Source organism: Acanthochromis polyacanthus, chromosome 23 (assembly GCF_021347895.1).
Source record: "Acanthochromis polyacanthus isolate Apoly-LR-REF ecotype Palm Island chromosome 23, KAUST_Apoly_ChrSc, whole genome shotgun sequence".
Classification (NCBI taxonomy): Eukaryota; Metazoa; Chordata; class Actinopteri; family Pomacentridae; genus Acanthochromis; species Acanthochromis polyacanthus.
The window spans coordinates 10,138,014-10,160,595 of record NC_067135.1 but is presented as its reverse complement, the minus strand read 5'-3'; the positions used below and the strand labels follow the sequence as shown (position 1 = coordinate 10,160,595).

Sequence of the window (22,582 nt, the reverse complement as noted above, 5' to 3'; positions counted from 1 at the left end):
CATGATTACCCCAGAAAATACAAGCTCACAATATACAAAAACGTTTCTATTAGTTATTTTGCAATGCTAAACTCAATTTCTTTGCACTCTATGGGATTATTTTGACCCATAAATCTCCTGTGATGTACTTCCAGAGCTTTAATTCCATCTACAGTAAAGTCCGCCATACATCACTGCTGCAAACGCACCTTAATTACAATCATCACAGCAGGATATTATTTTGGCACTGTGAAAGACTCACCGCTTACTCAATTGTACTGTGATTAATGTTCAATACGTAGTGGAGGCGTTTTTTTTTTTTTTCCCAGTGATGGAAAAACTCATTTAATTCAGTCCATGCAGCAGCTGCTCCTTTCTCCACAACCCAGAAAGTAGAATAAGGGAGGAGTCAATTCTGCTTTCTTTCTTTTATTTTCATTTTTGGGGGGGTTAATCTTTGTGAATAATTTAGTATGACGCTGCATGAAAAAGAAAATCATATTCAGCAGACACATCCTATAATCTGAATTGCTCCTGGCCTTGTGGCAAGTCACCGGTATTGGAGACTAATCCATAGAAAGTAAAAAATATCCACTAAATGACCTGTGGAAATACGATAGAGGACTCATTTCAAGGATTATTTTGTATTGTGGGGAGTATACAGTCAGTCTGTCTGTATATTCCAGAGGGAATTGGCAATGAAAATGTGTATTTTTAGACAATGCATGTATGTTTCCTGTAAAATCCTAAAAATGATGGGAAATTAGCATGTGTATTTGCTTTTTCCAGTCATTTGTCCTCAAGTCGTCACTATAAATGGGTTTTCCATTGTTATTGGCCAACATTAACTTAGAGATGCTTTTTTGTCTTACTAATGGAAGGCAGGAAAACATTATCCAAACCACAAATTGTCCAAACCACAAGTGAGAAGAGAAAAGTATCAAATATAGATACTTTCATCAAAGTGGATCACAGCAATACAAATGTGAAACCCAGCTCTCATATTCATGCACCTACAGAGAACTACCACCCAACTCTGTAGCATCTTTTAGCTCTACTGAGTATTTTATCATCTATCAGGTTCTTCTTTTGGTTTTACAGACTTACTGGCTTTGTCCACACTCAGACTCATATTCACAGGTAGCAGGCAATTGTTTTCTGTGAAAAAAATCTACTTTTGTCTAACAGTGCAGCAATAAATTACAAACAAACTTAGTGCCTGGCTTGTGAACACAGTGGAACATTTAGCAGCGAGACAGCCAGATATTTTCTCCGCAGGTTTGGCAGAGATAAACAAAGAGAACACCAGATGCCGTTTCATTAGGTAGCCAGAAATACAACTCCAAATGTTGCTCTGTTCTGCCGGGTGTGTAAATGAGCAACTGTTTGCTTGCATGTTCATGAGATCAACTTTAAAGACGACATTAAGTCACAGTTGTGTCTGCAGCCTGTTTTTAAAACCCATAAGCTGCCTAAAGTAAGTGGATGCGGATTTAACTGCTACACAAAAATCAACCCCACCTTCTTTTAGAATTTTTAATAATAATCTCCCTACGTCCCCAGATTTTACCCATTGTACTTAATAACATACATATGCACAGACAAAATCTGACAAATATGACATGGTCAGGTGTGGACTTTTGAAACAATTGAGGCGGAATGACTTATGGAAAAATACCAAAGAACATCAGTCAATACGGAAGAAAAATCAGAATCGGCCCTAAAAATGCAGTATTGGTTGGGCTCAAGTTCAAAGCATCAGCCAGCTGTCATATACAATGTATTAATTATCAGCTGACCTAACAGTTGGATGTTTCAGCATCTCCTGGGCTGGGAACTGGCACTACATCAGTGAAGCCACAATCACAGCCAGTGGAGGCTTCATTTTCCTGAATGTATCCCCCTTTTTCCCATGTCAGAGGAGATGCACTGCCTAAGGCCTTTCCTTGCCATGGCTCGGTGCTCCAACAGGCCCATGGCAGACCAATGGTTAATAAAACATCTAGGAGTAACTGTTCAATCACAACCTTTCCACAGCATAGAGATACTATCTCCAAACAATAAATTATTGAAGCTGCGTGGTTGACAGGCAGATATAAAAAAGCAGCGGTGGGGATTTTGAAGCTGCGAGCATCCATCTACTATTATCAGAGCCATGATTCCATCGACGGCGCTGACAGATAAATATTACACCCCGCATCTTGTTCAATTAATGTCACACACATTCTGGACAATCGCCACTCTAACAGCATTACAGCATGGCAGCTCTGACAGATGGAAAACCGAAAGAATTCAGCGTTTATGGACCTGACAGCCATGTTTTGTGTTGGAAGGTTAAAATGACAAAATTACATCACGTCTAAATTGGAAAAAGAAAATCAAAGCTGTGGAAAGTATAAGAAAAAAGGATGCTTCTATGAAGAGCTACCAACAATATTGATATAGTGATGTTTGGGGCCGAAAGCGCTACAACTTTGGAACTCACGAGGGGACTCAGTATTGGATTAAAAGTGCAATAAAGATGCTTCTGTCTCAATTACAGTCATAAAAGTCGATTATCTCAGTGGTTACAACTGACTGGAGTTAAGTCCAAAACATAACAGGGTTATTGTTGTTGTTAAATGTGTATAAAAGACGTATCACTGAAAATTACAAGGCTGTCATTGCTTCTGGTTGATCTACTTTGCTGCACAAATGTCACTGTGATCATACGGAAGACTGTGGCCTCATGTAGGTCAGGCAAATACATTAATAAAATTTGGCACTGGAACTAAAATCTAGCAAAAATGACACTGGTAATGACATTCATGCTTTTGAAATTGGTCTTTTACCACATTTTCTACATGGCTGAATGTTTTCAGATGTTTGTGATGAACTACTCAAATTCTTTTTGGTGTCTTTTGATGTCACCACAAAGAAAAAATCCAATCATTTGATGACCGCTCACACCATCCTAATCACCACATGCCATCATGACTTGACTGAAGGGCTTCACAAAGACGTTGTCTAACCTCCATAACCTCTGCTGGATAGCATCTCTCAATGAACCAAGACTGAAATGTCACACTGCACTCAAGTCTGGCAAGTTGCCACATCTTCGTCCAAATTTCTTATCTGTGCAACGAACAGAAGTCTGAATGACGACTTTTTGTTCTTCTGCCTCTGTAGACAGACAGACACTGATCTTGGAAAAGATTACACATCTTTTCTTACTCATTCCAGCCACATGTTTTGCCAATTACCATCGTCTGTATTCACAAAGGGAGGATCGTATCTCTTTATGTCCGGGCTGAGAGGACACGGAGGACACGACCAGTGGTACAGGTCAATGAATCGGTCTTTGTATGTTAAACACAACTACGGAGAAGAAAAACAAACTGAAAAGCCTTTTTGTGCATGCAAGGCGGAGCACATTCATACCCAAAGGCAGCCCGAAGCGTTTTACAGAGTACACAGGCGAAAGCACATGAAACAAATGATGAAAACGATAAAAGCGAGCGAGCAAAAGCACACAGTGTAGAAAGGATAAAAGCAAACAGAAACACTAAAAACCAGGAAAATAAAACAATCAAAAGAACACAGAAGAAAAACAGGAAAACAAACTAGCTTTGATTCAAAAGAAGTGGATGGGTCTTCAGGTTGGATTTGAAATTGTCAAGTTTTATGGGAATATTTTCCACATTTTAACAGCACATCCAGAACCAGACGACCTGCAAAAATACTTCAAATTTTTCACTAGCATTTTGCAGTTAAAGGTGAGAGTCCTGTAATAATTTCTCTTTAAAGCCTTTAGAATATTAGGTAATCAGCAGAACAATAAATTGTGACAAAACCAAACAAGTGCTTGAATAACTTCAGTGAGTCTTTACTGAGAATCTAACAACCCCTGGATTTATATTGGTAATTTTATTTTGACACAGCACCACCTTGAGCATGGCAAACAGCCCCAGAGAACACAATCTCTATTGAGTATTGGACAAGTGTTATCTTTGCCTGAAGCACACGGCGAGCTTCTGTAAAAGTACAAGACCAGCAGAAGGGAAACTGGCTTCGATGTAGCCGTCATCAATCAAAGCGACGCCGGTTGGTGGACGGGCACAGAGGCGAAGATGAGATTGTCCTGCTGTTTACAGATCAGCTCGGGGTACAAGTGGGTGATATAATTAAGCGACACCTGCAGCGATTTGCTCAGGCATGCAAAGCAGCATTAGTGTTTGGGTTTGTGTTTTCCGAGGCACATTAAAATGAGGCTGTCATATTTACCGAGGCGGCGCCTGTGAAGGGGAAGGCAATTATGAGCTGTGAACCAGGGCAACCCTCAGCGAAGCAGCATGTGCAATCAACCGCCGAGTGCCATGATGTGACTCCGATATGGAGGACTAACTGCGTGGACTCTGGCTCACTTTCCCAGGTGTGTGCGCACAAATGCATTTTGGGGAATTTCCAATTTTCAACCCTTTAAACTCTATATCGACAAAAATGGTCGAATGGAAGAAAAAGTACCAAGACATCGGAACTTATGATACCCTGTCACTCTCTGTATTGAATTCAAGCTTCTAATGAATGTGTATTTGCAGATAGTCGTGTCATTTTTCAAAGATAGATGGGAGGTAAACTCCCACACAAGCTGCGCTTTTAGAAGCAATCAGTTGATTTTTTAAAAACCCTGTTATCACCTTTACGCCAAATGCATAAGCATGACATTGGAGATGAAATCATAAATGCAGTAATCAATCCATCGAATCATCCATCTACAATTCAACTTAGTAATAGTTTGGCAATTTTATGCTCTAATTTTATTAACTTGAACAGTTAGTTGAGACAATAACTGCCACATTAATACAGGGTTATTCAAAAAGACGGAACCGATTTCATTACGCAATATTTTAATAAGGAAAAGCAACAGAAAACTCCAACCAAGTCACAAGTATTCTACTCACAATCAACTTTTATTTGATGTTGAAGGTCATTGAATGACATCGAATGACAACAGCGATCAACTCAGTGGATCATGATATGCTGATATGAGTCTGGGAGGAACTCTCTTATGGCATTGATGTTGCCCATGCTGCAGGTGGTGGCCCCACTGAACACTTGTAAAACAGGAAATAAAAGTTGACTGTGAGCAGAATACTTGCGACTTAGCTGGAGTTTTCTATTGCTTTTCCTTATTAAAATATTGCATAGTGAATCAGTTTATTCTTTTTGAATAACCCTGTACATTATGAAAAAAATTGCTGCTTCCATCAATAGCTTTGTATAAAAAAAAAAAAGATAACTATGTCTAGGACACGCAGTTTTCTGCACCCACACATTAGTTTGATGGATCACAAGCAGCAGCTACTTGATCAAAAACTGCTAACATCCACCTTCCCACTCTAATTTAGTACCACCACCTGAAGGGAACCGAAATTCTGGGCTCAGGGAAGACGCAAAACCCCAGACAACAGCTACAAGCTCAGTTTAAAAGTTGGTAAAAGCCTGCAAGTGAAAGCCATTCATTTTCCCAAGAAACGACAGCCGTTATTATTTACAGCAAGTCCACAAGATTTTTATCAACAGCCCGATTCATTCCGAATGATTAGTGGTAGCGCAAAAGGGAAAAAGTCAATGGCATTGTCTGCAAATGGACAGTCGCACAAAGCTGAGGGCGGTGTGCAGGAGCTGATAACATTGACCCGCTTGTCTCGGTGACTCGGCCATATTAGCTATCTGACAGCTCACTGTGGGCAACACGTGGAGGCAAAGAGTGGGACATGGGGCCGGCCTGTCAGCCGATTTACGGCGCGCCATCCTTCAGAACCAAGTTGAGCTCAACTTCAAGTGCAAAGGTCAATGGGGAATGTGCATTAGCAGGGGACAGTAAAAAGAGTGAAGACAAGGGCGAAATAAAAATGGGAGACAAGAACACGGGACGGCTGGAGCCACTGTCCAGAGGATGAGATATGACGAGTGCAGTTCAGCAGCAAGACAAGGGTGCTGAGAGGAAATCGATGCAGGTGGTTTTTTCTTAAAGAACTTGTGAATTGATGCAGCGGGGCTCCTGTTTGGTCAACTCTGGACCCACGCAGTGCAAAGTTCCTTATAGAAAACCCAGATCACACTGAAACTATTAAACATTTATGGCACAGCTGAGTTGGCTTTCCAAGCAGAGCCCGATTTGACGATTCAAAACAAAGTGAATTCATGAATGAATATTTTATTTGCACTTGACAGGACGGGAACACCAATGAGCTGACTGTGTTTCTGCTTTTCTACCACGTTAGCTTTACCAACTTGATAACTGCCAGTCAGACTTATTGCTTGTTTCAAAGTGCCAGTAAATTAATCTCTAAGTCAGCTTCGCTAAGCAAATAGAAACACGCTGAGTGATAAATGAAGGCCACAAATCACACATCCTGCACTGTGAGTCTGCTTACTTTCCACTTCACCACATAAACCTCCTGTGTTGGCACTGAGCATCTGCACTGGACATAAATCAGTTAAATTGCCCACAGGGAAAAGAAAATTTCCAGGACACTTGGCTGGGACTGTACATTCTTTTGCATTTTCTCAAAAACATCCCAACCAATAGGATTTTTGGCTCGTCTCCATCATTAATGATGATCAAATCTCATAAAAACTGAACTCTACCACATGCTACAGTGAAAAATACTCTTATTTTATTGTATCCATGATTATTCAATCAGGAAAAACTATTTACTTTAACCCCTGAAGCCAGGATAAATGGTAAAACCATAAAATCCTTCATCAAGTGAGGCCATCCTCTTAATATTCAAAGCAAGCTGCGCTCCTGAGGCAATCTTTGGCTGAGGTGTTAATAATCTCACAACTAAATATTCCGATATTCAGTCCTGCTTCATTTCTAGTTAATTGTGTGGAGACATCCCTTGCCATAACAGTGTTAAATGAGAGGAAATAATTTATTGGAGTTGTTTGGTCCACAGATCTCTGAAACGGATCAGAAGCAGCCAGTAGAATAAAGCACCACTTTTAATGACCCAAAAGACAAACAGTGAATTAAAATTTAATATCACTTCAGTAAGTTCACTTAAATGTGTTGAACCTTGTGGTTCAAGAAGCAAAAACTCCAAAAAAAACTTCATTGGAATAAATACGATTTCATATATTCTTCTGAGACATGCAGCAGTCGTTTGTAGTTAACAGAAAACAGTCTAACACCAGAGTTTGCACCACGAAATTGCACCATATTTTTGGGGGTTGATTGGCAAATAAACAAGCATTGTGTTATTTAGGGAGGTGGCAGGATTATGTGAGAATGTTCCTAAAATGCAAACACCACCAGAAAAGCTCAGTTTAGGAATTTTAGTCACTCGCTTGCAGGAACAAACAGGTTCAAAGCATTTATCAAGGCCCTCACTGCAATCAGAGATCATCTTGTTATATTACAATCAAATTTCTGGAATGGCAACTTCTGATTCTGACTTCTCATTGCTTGTTTGGCAACAAAGCAAAGTGTTAAATTCTGTTTTATTGCACTAATTCATGAGCAAAATTAAATTATTTTTGTAATTTTTATTTTTGAAAAAAACACACCTAATACGTCTAACAAGCATCGTGTGGTGTTAGCATCACGACAGAAAACCAAAGCAACGATATCAGCTTCTTTCATACCGAGACCTTAATATAAACTGTGGAGAAGTAGAATAACACTATAGTAGACGATTCCTCACTCCTAAATATGTGCGGTTACATATATGTATTTTTACCTAGTGTAAGAATTCGTTTTTCTCAACAGCAACACGAAGAAAAGAAAAAACAAATCTCTCTTCCTTTATCCTGGGTTCAGCCTCTCTGCATGAAACTCCTGACAGGTTGCCAAAACAGCTATTTGCTCTTTGGGCAGCTCAAAGGTACAAAAAAGCTAATTCTGAACTCTCAAAGCAAAGCACTAAGGAGCACGAAATGGAGCAGCAAAAAGTAAAGCAGGAAAAAGAGGCTTAAAATATACTCTCTTCACTTTCAATAGGTAAGCAGGGTAAAGGTAAAGCTGCATGCTTTTAGTTTGAAAAGCTGACGTCAAAGATGCACATGAGATCATACTTCCTTTATAATTGATAAGTAGGCTATTCATTACTTTATGTATTCAATGCCTCCAAAATTAATTGTAAAATGCAAAGCAAGTTGTACTAACTACACCGACTCCAGTCTGCTCGTTTACAATTGTGCCTGAAGGAGGAGTCTCAAACAATTCACAGCTCACTGGCAGCTCCCTTATCATCGCCGTGATTGATGATGGAGTAAAGCTAAAGCCTGTGGAAACATCACTAACGGAGTGTAATTCTGCAGAAGGCTATAAAGCACAACATTATACCTCTGATACCTGTCTGACTCCAGGCTGCTATCAAAAATTATAATAAATTGCAGACTTTTTAATACTCCTTCACTGAATAATACCCAACTAGATTGTGAAAATTAGTTTAGAGCGGCAATAAGAAGCTGGAAGTTACAGTACAAGTATTAAAAAAGAGACAGCCGGGTAACGTAAGACTTCGTAGGAGAAGAGCCACAAGGTGAACATCCATCAACTTTATTTAACTTGTAGTATTCAAACACTACTTCACTGTTATGCTCCTTTTTCTTACATTTGAAATATTAATGAACACTGTATACGATCAAATCAAACCTGCAATGCTAAATTTGAGCAAAAAATACAACTTTTGAGCTATGCCATACTTAACCTGTGAAATAATCCTTGTCAGTTAAAAAATAAGTAAATAAAAAGCATGTAAATAGGAATGTACATCTTATTTTGACCTCAGTTTCAGCTTCTTACATGAACATTAAGGCCTTATTTACTTCTATAATCGTCTTTTTACTCAGCATGGCAGATTGTAACTGCATTTTATGTTTTGCTTTAAACTTATATTGTCATGTAATAGCTACTTTTGTACATTTAGCTCTTGGTTTTTGACTTTTACATGGGCTATTGTCTACATTTTAATGTACGGTGCATTTTTACAGTGCTATTAATATAATGTCATGTGATTTTATGTGGTTGTAAAGCACTCTCCTGGACTTTTTCTAAGCATGCAAGATGTATTTATAAGAACTACTCTATAAATAACACATCAGGAAGCAGTTTTTGGTTATTTCATCTGATCTATCGCAACAGAACTGCTCTATATTCATTTTCTTTTTTGTAGCTGATGTTGCTGACTGACTGTAAGCTTTGCTTCCCTCTGCTGGTACATCTGCAAAATCTCACATGAGCTTCAGTAAAACGCAGCAAAGTTGAAAGTTCAACCGATAAATCCGTACACAGGCAAACAGGCAGCGCTGCTACTCAGAACCCTTTTTTCTTTTCTTTATCACCAACATAAAAATGAGCCCTTTGTCTCAGAGAACAGTTATGAGCTTCTAATGGACCTTGACATCCTGCTCATGGTGGTATTGTTTGAGGAAATAATGTATACGTCATCAGTGTTTGGCTGTTATAATGCAGGAAAAGTTCCTAGCTTGGGGTTCATTATTTTGGCAGGTCCTCTGGTACACAAACTATTGTAATATGTTGGTTTATGTTGGTTTATTATCCATAAAAACAACAAGATATAATAAGAACAACATATCAAGAAAACACATTATGTCTAAAAGCTGTGTCATGGCACAGACAAAGCTTTTTTCTCCCTCATTTCTGTTACTGAGTGTCTGTTGCTGCAAGAAATCACGTTTCATAAAGCACCCATGTGCATTAAGACAGTATTATTATAATGCAAATGCATTTTAATGCCATTATTCATTCATATCGGGAAATATTAGGTTCCTCTCTGCATCTAAGCCACGTTTTTCTGGAAGCCATGTGCATCTTGGTTCTCTGTGCAGTGATTACACAGCATACAGTCTGAATGAGAACTATTAATTTTCTCAGCAACAGACCGCCATGATGAAGCCAGCTCCATCTTCTACAAATGCACCACCATGCCCCCACTGCTTCAGAGAGTGATTTAACTGGACACAGAATGCATACCCTGATCCCTAAACACATCCCAGTCACCTCAGCTGGGATTTATAGTAAGTAAAACCTGCAACAACGCATGCATTAGGATAAACTGTGGCTCTACAGACACAATAAGAGAACCCAGATGGCTCGCAAAAACAAGTTCCACCTCATACATGGAGATAAATTGTCTTTTTGAAGTCAGAGATGGGGAAATTATATGCGATAATGCACATATCAGTGTGGTTAGGACCGTTTATAATTAGAATCATGTTACAAAGTCACAGCTGATGAAAGCTGCACCTTCATCAGGGTCATAATTCGCAAAAAGCTGCAATATCTAAGGTTGCCCTTGTCAGCTGTCACATCCTCGTGCACTATTTGCACGCCACTGTCATGCCACCACAAGAGGCACAGAGATCGAAAAGAGCCATTTGTGTCCGGCTGTGTTGCAAGTCTATTTATATCCAAAAGCCATCAAGTGACAGAGCACCACAGAGAAATAATCAGTTGTACAAATTTCTTTCTTTTTACAGCATGTTATCAGAGTTTTTGGAAAGATCTCGTTTTATTGCTGTACAAAAAAGGATCTCAAATTTGAATTTTTATCAAATCCAATCTTTCCTTTCATTTGGAACTTTAAATTCCTTGTCAAAATCACTGATTGGGCTAAATTTGAATAGTTTTGCTGGCATATCAATGGCATAAAATTGAGAAATATCTTTAAACTGTGCTCAAGTGGAGAAAACTAATGTTTATATTCCAAGGTTGGGTGCATTTTAAGAGGCTTTAAATGCACCACAGGCAAACTGTGTCCAGATGCACACACTAAAACATAACTCCCTTTCAATCCACTTTGTAAAGAAGCAGGTGCGTAAAATAACTTTCCTTTCCATTTGAGAAAACACAATCAAATTACCGATAATCAGGCCGTTCCACCTTCTGTAAAGTTTTCTAATACAGCTGGTAAAAAGAAATTCATACTTTAAACAGCGTGTGACATATTTGTTCATCAAACACTGTGCATGTTTAATCAAAATGGTCTCATAATGGACCAGCAGGGAGCCGATTTAAAAATTGGGAGGCAAAATTCCTAAATGCCAGACATCAATCAACATGTTTTTAATTTAATCCTTTTTTTTTTCCTCGAGTCATTTGATTGAAATTTTTGGCATTGTAATTTATCTGGCACTCCACGGAGCTAAAATATTTATTCCAAACCTAAAATCTGTAGTCTCATAAAATATCACTCATTATTTATGCAATAATACTATAGAGCCCGCCTGATGGAGGATTTCTGGTGGTACTTAGTTTGAAGATGTGTAAAATTCAATGTATCAGCTCATATCCTTCATATACACACATGTACATATAGTATCTTAAAGTTACACAGAAAAAAGAAAGTAACACACTGGGTTGTTTTTTGTTATTAACCCTTCAGAAATATACCTCACAAAGTGGTTAGCATGCTATGAGGACACCACTGTCTGCTCAGCTGTGATGCTGCACAGGACTACTTGATTAGAGAAAACATTATTTTACTGTCGAGCATTGATTTGAAAAATGCAACGCTATCAGAAAATAATTTACTACGATATTTACATTATTTTCTTGTGCGCTGTGACACTCGACAGGATAAAGCGGGTATATCAAATTGATAAACAGATGAATTTATTCTCGTACACAAGTTCACATTTCGTAAATTTCGACATTTTGAAATCTCAATATATAAAACATACGCTGGGTTTTGTTTGGCATTTGTGGGCAAAATCTTTCTATCTTTGAAGGAGAGCTTATTCTGACCTGGGTGAACCCTCTTTTATGTGCATTTTGAAGTATTAAAAAAGTCAATATTAGGAGACAGAGAGAAAATAAAAAAGCAAAACTTTTCTCAAATTAACAAAAAAGTTTTCATGTCTGCTTGAGGTGCTTTTTGGCTTAATTAGAGATGCAAATACCTTTTTCTGACAGTGAACGTTTCATTCACATGATTAATTAGCTGTTTCTGCTTCTTTTCTTGTCATCACCTCCAGACAGCAGGAAACATGTCGTATAGCAGCTGACATGAAAGAAAAATTACAACTTTCCTTCTTGAAAACAGCTCTAGAAGATCTGAATGCATTTTTTCCTCTCATAGATGGATATAGCTTTGTTTATTTCTTCTCCAAGGATTATTAGCAGGCAATTGGTTTTGTTTCTGGCTTCTTCTACACTGTTTATACTTAACACTGAGCAAGAATTGCTGTATTTTGGTTTGTAATAGTGTGATTTTAGCTTCTATAAAGCCATATAATCCCAACATGTGAATGTGACTTGATATCACATAAAACATCAAGCAAATGTTACAAATATCTGAATGCAACACAAACACTAACTTCCTCTATTCTGGCTGGATGGAAGACATTTGTTTGCCTCTCACTTGTGAAAGCCCAGCCATAAGGCAAACAGCTTGGCAGGCTGTACAGTGAGTGCAGCCTATAAATAACAGGTGGTCTTCAGCGCCAGAGAGACTCAACTCCTGAATATTAGATTCACATTTTGGTGGGAAAGAATCAGCATGGCACCTAAACGAATCACCGGTGGGCACAGGTTCAGTGATTTTTCTCTATTAAGCAACATGGAAGAGAAACCGAAGCAAACACGAAGCTTTGACGTAAGTTTGGTCAACTCCTCAACCTTAAAAAGAGACAAACTTTTACCCAATATAATTTGCATTTCATCCTTTTTATTCTGAGCTAACACAAGAAAAGCAAATGTCACTGAGTCGGTTTCCAGCCAACATTAAGTTCCAGGTGCTCAAGGTTCCATCTGCTGCTGAATGACATTTAGTCCTCCACTGTCTCCCTCTCATTTGGATAAACAAGTTAGCCAACCCACAGACGAAGCGGCTTTCAGACAAAATCTAATTTTATTCAAATTTAATAAACTAACCATCAAAGTGGAGAAGTGTCAACATCCTACAAAGACTGTTGGATGCAAAATGAAAGCTTCAAATGATATTGAGACACAATGAAAAGGAATAAAAGGTGAACGCCAGATTACAGTATTTGGCCACATGTGCAGCATTGTGACTCATCCTAACTGTCAAGCCAATTAACTGCAAAGAGATGCAACATTTAAAATTCAAATTTTAAGGACAGACGAGGAGACGGGTGAAGATTTCAGTTTGATAAGTTGATCCCATGATGTCATTCACAAAAAAATGGAAGAATCACACAGCAAGTGGCCAGAAAACAGCCCTTTAGGTGCTCATATACAGCCTGTAGCATGACGTATTTTTTAATATTTGTAAAAGGAGTCAGACTTATACATGACTTTGCTCAACTATATAATATTTCAATAAAGATGAGAGAGAGCAACAGATGGGAGAACTGAAACATTCAAAGATTTTTAACACCACAGTCTGACAGATGATGACCTCCAATGCAGACAAACTCTGTCACCAAGTCCACAAACTACACTCCCTGCATTCAAAAACACAGATGATCGGCACAAACAGAATACAAAATGAGATTTTGATGCTTCCTTACCGTCGTAGCCGGCTTCTAACAAACCAAACTGCTCCAGCACCTTAACAAACAGGACCACAACTACCAGCACAGCGATCATTTCCAGTCCCTCCAAGTTCATCGTCAACATGTCGGACGGGTCACAGGCTGCCCATGGCCGAACACGCAGAGCTCAGTGTGCAGCACAGTCTGCAGGTCATTTAACGCCACTTAAGAGCCCTGCATCTCCGGCTCTGATCAGAGACCGGCACAAGTCGGAGAGGAAGGGAAGGAAGGAGGGGGGGAGAAGTGGTGTGTGGAGGAGAAAGGAAGGAAGGAGGGGGGAGACGGAGTGGAGAGGATGAAGACGAGGGGGCGCGAGGAGAGAATGGAAAAAGACGCAAGGAGGGAAGGGAAGAAACGAACTTGACCGTGGTGATGAAAACAAACGATCGACAGAAGGCTGAGAAAAGGGGAAGGGCACAAAGTGTTGATCCACCAGTTGCTGTCAATGTGAACCACATTTTTTCCTGCTAATTTAAATGACATCTTAACTGACAGGAAGTGACACTTGAATCGATTGGTCACACTTTATCTTCTGATTAAATTATCCACAGTGGACTGAGTACACTCCACTTACTAGGCTTATTAGCCTTTAATGAAATCAATATAAAAAACTATTTGCAGCATAGTGAATAAATTTAACCCACTTATTTTATGCTGAAATGACTGAGCTGACCAGTGTGCATCTGCCCATATTCAGCTCATGACCCCATCACAAGAATGAGAAGATAAAATGCGTACTAAACTATTTTTAGATGTCATGCTGGTTGTTGAGGTGTGATATTTCAACCTCAATATAAATAATATATGGACACAATATGCACACTGCCATTCAAAAGCGTGGGGTCACTTAGAAATGTCATTTTTGAAAGAAAAGCATTTTTTTTTTCATTGAAGATAATATTAGTCTAGACATTGTTAATGTGGTAAATGACTGTTCTAGTTTGGAAATCGCTGATTACTCTGCCAAGGAACGCGGCCAAGTTATATGAAATAATAGCTTCTGTCACTATTTATTTTTTAAAAATCTGTAAAAATATAAAAATCTGGTCAAAATGTATATTGGGTTTATAATTATCACAGCTATAGACTGCATAAAAGCTGTATGCTGATTTGTCGTACACAGCACAGAAAATGAAATTCCTTTACAGCTTTATCTCTTCTTTTCATGTCTGACAATATTAAAGAATTGTGTTTAGTGTTGCTCCTGATCAGGCCACTGAAAATGACAAAAGTACTTCTAAAACACCCATGTTAATTAGAGGTAAGATCATTTATGAATCACATGATGCAGTGCAGGCAAATACAGATGTTTTCATTTTGTTCGGCATAATATCAAATATACTATGCACAACTGAATGTCTGCAGAAGTCAATAACAATGTTTTGAAAGACAAAACTACACAAATCAAGAGAAATAATTCAAAAACTAAGAAATCTTTGGTTCCAAGAGAACAACAGGACATCACAAACACTGATTTTTGTTGCACAAAATCACAGTAAAACTGCTCAAGTAATTTTACTGACCGGCAGAACACTTCGTAAAGCCTCCCTAGTAAAAAAAAATGTGAAAAGATTTTCAATATTCTCCGCCTTTTCAATATTTACACTGTTAAGGAGGTAATAACTGGTATGACTGAGGCGAGGCACAATGAAGAGGCTGAGGGAGAACGGATGAGTGTAAAATGTCAGCTCAAGAAATAACCTCGCTGTCACCTGGACTTTAAATAAAGCACAAAACCTTAAGGGAGCGATGACAAGGGAGAGGTCAGGGGGAAAGACAACACGGCAGAGAAGAAAGGACTTGGAGGTTCTGAGTGGAAATGTGCCTGCGGTCAGCAGCAGGTGGCTGCTGGAGACAAAGGAAATAACTCGTCTGGTGTCTCCTGACTCCCTCAGCGGATGGATTTTTTTTTTGTATTTTGCAATAATTCTCAATGTGAACATATCAGTTAATGATATAGGATAGTCTTCACTCTATCTTGGATTCAGCAAAGTCTAGCCTGATTAGTCACTTTCCTGAACATACTAAAGCAGATCATTTATAGTGTGGCCTGAATGTCTCCTTCAAAATGGGTCACACAAACCTGTGACATCTCTCTGCCAAAAACTGATGAAAGCAGCATGTGGCTTCTATCAGATTTTCAAGAAGAGTCAAAAAGCAAAATATTTCTCTCATGCAGAGCAACATCCACCACTGCCTGCTACAAAAACACAGGAAGACGATCTTTCCAAAACACTTTTTGCATGCCTAATTAGAAAAAAATGACAATGTAGCTCATAATTAAAAGCTGTGCCACTGATAAGGTCCCTTGCACACATCTAAGGGATGGAACTGATCCCACATTCATCTTCACAGCCCGTCGGCTGAATTGTTAGGACATCATTTTACCATGGAAACAACCTCTCTGCAGTGCATGCTACTGGGCGGCTCATTTATCCCACTATCACTTACTTTCTTTTATTTGTGGCAGATGAGTAAGAGCCAAATATAGCTGCAGAGCCCTGAGAGTGTGAGTTTGCTGTCTGTGGACATGACAGGACAGGCAACCGTGTGGGAAGCTTTTCAAGAACAGGGGTCGCCAAAGTGAAAAGAAGGTGTGATGGCGGAATAAAAGAAGAAAAGAAATTCCAGGTGTGTTTGAATTTGAAATAAACCGCAGTTTTCCCTTTTTTGATTTCTCATTTAAACTCTAAAATCAGAGCATGACCTAATCTCAAAGAAACTTGTAGCATTTTCCAACATCTGCTCTCCAATCACCTCAGAACTTTGCACACGGCGTAATCAAGGCCCTTGGCTCATGGTAATGACAATAATCAAGGTTTGTGCATGCCATCAGCACACAGTGTGCTGTATCAATCAGCATATGATTGGTGATGAAGGTAATTGCCATCGTGGAGCATTGTGATGTGTTGGTTGGAGCTGGGCGCTTTCACCGCAACACCTGCAAAGCGACAAACCTGCAGAGTGTAAAATACACACAAGTTACATCACATGAACAATGTATGAGTCCAAATCAAAATAAGGTGGTGAATCACTGGGAATTAAGGCAATTGCAGTCACGACTGCAATATTTTAGAGTGTATTATGTATTGATATTTGACAACAAAACAGGATCACGTCTTTCTGAAAGGATAAAAGGGAAGACAGATGATGTTTGATTGGTCTTACTGTAAGAAAATCCTAAAAAATGACTAAAACAAACAATAATTCTACTTCAATTCAATCTGAATTTAAAAATACTGTTCATGAATTACCCACATCCCTCATCGATTTGTTTTGCTGACGAAACACTCACTAAAGAATCAAAGCATCTGAATCCCCGGATCAACAAAAACACAGACAAGTTCTGTTTGAGAAACATTTGTTAAAAATTTAAGAGCCCAGCTCAGTTATAAAGCCGTTTTATTTAAATAAAAGTATACATCGATGTCTAATAACTGTGTAGGTCCCCTTCGCCCTGCCAAAACAGCTCTGAATCATCGGGACATGGACACAGGACCTCTCGGGGTGTCCTGTGGTGTCTGGCAACGGGACACTGGCAGCAGAACCTTTGTGGATCGGGTTTGTTCCGGTGCGTCCTGTGGATGTGCGATCGGTTTGGGATCTGGGGAATTTGGAGGCGCGATCAACACTTTGGGCTTTTTGTCACGTAATTCTTAGCAGTTTGTGGTGTAGCGAAGCTCGTCTGTTGCCATGACGAGGTTCTTGATCGGGAACAGTGTTGAGGTTAGTGCTATGTGTCAAAGTAACGTCCTCATGCATGTATACCTACCAGATAGAATCCTACCAGATACCCCCATTAGTGTCCTGCCACTATTATATTCTTCACAGTGTGAGAAGCACTCCAATCACTCCATTGAATGATCTTTTCTTTACATTTGTTCTTCAGATTTTGATTCAGACTAGTTGTGAAACCTGAATCTATCAACATTATATCTATCATCTGACACACTAAAGGAACTGAATTGCTCCAATTGTGTACAACTTATCAATACCAGATTTAAAAAAAAACGTTTAAATAATTACCTTTCTTCCTATATTTAAGTTGCTTAAAATCTGCGTGTGATTATAGTGGGCCTGCAGGTAAAACCTCCTTTAAACATAAACACTGTGGACAGAAGCAACTGTTTTCTCAATGTTAAATTAAGTTACAATTGAATTCCCATCTGCGGACACAGCACAGTGCTGCAACACGGCGTTAAAGCAAATTAATGTCCTCCATTTGTTTGGAGAAATTACACAAGAAGCCCCCAGTGGCCTGTAACCTTCAAACAATATGGTTAATTGCAAATTAATGTGATTTGGCTCTTAGTAATAGATCACAGTGCAATGAGTTTGCAGTCAGATTTGTGGTGTAAGGCATTTTCCTGGAAATAGAACACAACTTAATAGAACGTGGTCACAGCCAATCACATCAAACAATGTTTTTGTTTCATAGAAAACAATATTACAGGTACTTCAGGGTCCTGCTGTTCACATGGGTCTGAAACAAACAGTGAAATGACCCGTGCAGCATACATAAGACATAAAATTATTTACCAAAACTGATGCAGTATTTGCTTGAAACTGATTTGTTTGTGTTCAGCAGGATTTAGTCACCATTTACATTAGTAACTAAACTCCCCAAATGATAAAGTACATTTGTTTGCATTTTCATCACTGTAAATGTTTCAACCAAACTGCAGTACCACCTGTTATTCTCCAAGTCATTGAAATTGAGAGGTTTTCTGTTGTGTTTCACTGCTTGAAACTTGTTTGGATCTGCTGCCATCAAGTGGAAACAGCAAGAATCTACCAGTCAAAGGCTTAATTATACTGCCAATACAAAAGACTGCATGGAAATCTTCTCCATAGTTAAAAAAGAAGCTATTTTGTACATTTTTTAGACTATTCAATTCACTTTGTACTAATTATAATTATTTACATTGTTCTCTATTAATAAGGAGCAGCAATATTTGCTTTTTGTCAAGGTTGTGAACATTAGGGTGTACAAAAATTTGAATAAAAATTTTCCCCATAATACCAAGAAACTTGATACTTTGTGTATTTTTTAGACTATTCATTTCAATTTATATGAATATTAATTGATCACATAATTCTCTATCCATAAGGAGTTGAATAACTGACAAACAACATCAAGACAACATCCATATTGTGCTAATTGTCTTCCTATTTGGATTTTTTATTTATTTATTTATTTATTTTACAGTCAATGGGTTTGGATAAAGACATATTACTTCACAGTGATGTCTGATGATCGATGTCCAAAAAACAGCCAAAACATTGTGTATCCAATTAACTCTGTGCTGAGAGTGTGTGGAAATTTAATCTTATCTGCAACATGATCTCATTTTCCTGAGCATATATCACCAGGCGTGCATTAACTAACATTGAGTCTGAATGCTGAAAAGCCTAAAATGCTTCTTGTATAGCTTTTATCATGACAAAACCACAATGCTAACCACTTAACAATGTAACATTTTGGATTATGAACTCTGTATAGTCTGAATAGATACTGGGGATCTAAAATGTACTGCCAAGAACTGCAAATATCCAACAGCAATTTCAAAGAACAGGAATGTTAAGGAATGAAGTGTTACTCAAACCATCGGTACACCCTGGGGTGACAGTAAGAAGCGGTTCTTTCTCTACAGATGTCAGTAACCCGCTGTTAGCCACATCACTGTCTGCAAGCAGCTAAGCCCACTTTTTGCACCTGCGGAGCTCCTCTGAGTAGGACGCTCACCATTAATCCACTTCTAAGTGAACCCTCTAAATACTGGTCACCGTGCCTTGTGGGACTGAGCTAATTTCAGCAAACAGAATGCTGCATGGCCACCGTAAGAAAACCCCAAAACAAACTCGCAGCCCAGAGCTCGACCAATGCGGCTTCGCTTTTCAATTTAAATGCTAATTTAAAGAACGGAGAAACCAATACAATATAATGACACAGTGACTTTGAGAAGGGCTGAGATTACATGTTGCTGATAACAAAAGGGGAGAAAAAGGAGCTTGAAGGGAACTGGAGGCTGCATAGCTGACCCCTCCTCATTTCTTCATGACTTTGTGCATTTACATTTTGGAGAATATTCCTATCCACCTGCCAACTGGCTTTAGAAAATCAGTATCTTTTACCTGTAGCGGGAGGAAATCAATTTCATGTTGAGAAGCATGCGCCTCCTTAAAAAGGTAAGCCAAAATATTAGGAACATGTGTGGATGACAGGTTTCAGACTAAGTGCTGCAGTCTACACCAGCTTTGAGTAATTGAAGAGACAACTGAGTTCTGAACATCATGTACCCTACATTAATAACCACTGGGCATTTACCAGAGTCCTAAGGGGACCTCTCATTGGCTGGTGGTTAATACTGCGACATGGATCACTAGATTTGTACCTGCAGTGTGATGAGTGCCGGAGAGCCTTGTGCATACTAAATGTTCTCTCGATTCTCTGTCATATTGTGACATCCACTCGGCCCCCGTGAACAACACGAGTGCTTCTGTGAAAAGTGCTGCATGTGGCAGATGGGTTGGAGAAAAATGAATGGGATGAACTCAAAGTGAGAGCTTTTGGCATTTCACAGTAACCATTTGCCTTTGACTCAGACACACTATGAATACGGTAAAAAGAGCTACTCCAGGTCTTTGTAAAACTGAAGAAGACCGCTTCAATGAAACCATTTCCAAATTGATACTGGAGCTAGAGGACAAAAGTTGGGAAGCATTTCTTTGTGGCCATTTTGCTGTGCAGAATTTCAGTGGTTGCTTCTACTACAAAGATGTTTGTTTACTCGTATGGTTTATATCTCAAGAGATAAAGCCTTGTTTTTCATGCGATCAGCTAAGAGCGAATATCGTGATTGGTGGCGTGGCTACCCCTAAAAATGACAGCTGCTCTCCCTGTGGTCGGCCCAAGTCTCCACTCAGTTCTGTAAACACCAGAAGGCCTGGAAGGAGAGGGGGCCAGCAACAAGAAGGATACTGGACATCTCCATCACCCCTTGTGTTAATGTCACGCGGAATTAGCACAAGCAAGCACACCCTGGTGTTACATCTCAACTGAGCTTGGACTACTCGGGACTGTTATTCTACAAAGTCAAATAGTTCAGACTGCTGAACAATTTTCAGCGTGGTAGCCTGAGTCATAGATAATGTTGTATGGCTTCCTTTTGAACAGCTCTTCGTCTGAGAGCACCTATCCGACTCCCACGCAAACTCTCCTCATAGCAGCACCGTACAGCGCAAACAAGCAAGACACTTAAATGACAGAAAGCTCAAGGCCAAAAATACCAGTGAATACAACCATAATGACACTGGCACATCTCTTATGTTTGGGACATTTCAAATGCTGTGGAACACTCGAAACTAGGCGAGGCGAGTTTGAAAAGGAGTTAGAGGCTGCCGGTGCTTATTGGACCATCAGCTCTCATCACATATAGATGAGTACAGCTTTGAAAATTAATTGAAAGCATTAGAGTGGGTAGTGGAGTAGCACTAAGGTCTCTCAGAGAGTGCATGCTGTTTTTTTTTTTACCATTTTGTCCTCATAAAGAACCTTATGCAGCATGAATCACAATGTAACATGATTGGAGAAAACATGAGAAAAGTCTGCACAAAAAATTGTTCTGAAAAAGGATTTACAGCATTAAAGAAGAAGAAAGTTCACCTTAAATGATGTACAGCTTGTTTCTTTCTGTTTGGTTTTTGATCATTTCTTCAACAAATTGACATTTTTAGTCTGACACACAGAAAAGTGACATCTTTTAATGTTTTTTTTGTAAAAGTTGCAATAAAATACCCGAAGATATTCCCCTCACAACGAGACAAAACGGAGAAAACAAGCAAATACTTAAATCCGAGGAAGAAGCAAACGTTTGATTTTTCCTATAATAAGCAACGTTATATCAAAATCCCTAATTATATATACAAACAATAAGCTATTTAACTGAGTCTTCAACAACAATCACAGTTTAACACATGTAGATGTACTAAATATGCAAGTAAGTGCTACTTATTCAGGCAAAAAATCTAAATAATTTAGTGGACACTCTCTTTTAGATAGCTTTTCAAATCATCAAAAACACAGAAGCATTAATGCAGCATATTTATCTCCTCGGACATAAAACATGTTAGGCTAACCAGCAGTAGAAGTATCATATTGCATAAGCTCTCCTGTCTATCATATCATATTGTCCTATTCCCCTATGACACAATAACAGTAAAAAAAAAATTGCCATCTGCTTAAATATCCAATTTTATCTACCTAGCCATCAAGTATATCAGATTCTCACTGTTCCAAAAACTATTAAGAAACCTGAACTGTACATCTCACATTATCATCTGACAAAAAATAGTTTGAAAGTTTGATCATCAGCTACCCTATTCTAGTCAATCTATTTTTGAATGTACATGCTGCACAAGTTCATGTATCTATATCTACCTATAAAGATATACATATATACATATAGATGTGCACATACTGTATAATAGCATAAAATATGCTACAATGTTTGCATGAAATCTACTGCAACACTGTGCATGCATCTGGATCCATGTTCTCCTTTCTGGGTTCCCATGAAATGTGCTTACAGTGCACACGACTGCCTGCGCTGTGATCTATTGCTTGAGAGAGTTACAAAGAGCCCCTCATTCATTTTGCTTTCAAGCTCTCTAACAATACCCCAGTGAAATATGACTTACTGCGCTTTAAGTGTCATCTCTTCTGTCTCTCTCCCACCACACCACTAAATATAACCTCTGACAGTGATTGTGCGCCGGCCACCCACTAAATATTTCATTGTTCTTTGATAAAGACCGGACTTCATTGTCTTTTTGTTCCCGGTGACAAGCTGTGACGGCCACGATGATCGGCACATTATCGCAGGGAGACGAGAGACGTAGCCCAACATAAGCTCGTGCGTTGGCAGTGAGTCGGCGTGGCATGCTGCGTGTGCTGTCACTGTAAAATCGATATTGGGGAAAGCAAATGGGGAGGGGAAAAAAAAAAAAAAAAAAAAAAAAAGTCGAGCAAGTTTATGGAGTTCCGCCCGAAATAGTTACCAAAACGCGGCTGATTTCGAGGCAATTTCAT

At 39.0% G+C, this 22,582-nt stretch overlaps 1 protein-coding gene across 7 annotated transcripts in view; it reads right to left on the bottom strand.

The window, feature by feature from the left end:
• kcnip4a (potassium voltage-gated channel interacting protein 4a) overlaps positions 1-22,582 on the bottom strand; it is a 137,491-nt gene that overhangs the window by 33,323 nt on the left and 81,586 nt on the right. Inside the window, exon 1 of one of the 7 annotated variants that reach the window (XM_022215790.2) lies at positions 13,468-13,654. The exons of the other annotated variants lie outside the window; for them this stretch is intronic. Within the exon in view, the coding sequence (XP_022071482.1) occupies positions 13,468-13,576 (109 nt within the window). The 5' untranslated portion in view covers positions 13,577-13,654. Of the gene's footprint in view, positions 1-13,467; positions 13,655-22,582 lie in introns of those variants that run through there. 7 annotated transcript variants of the gene reach the window in all.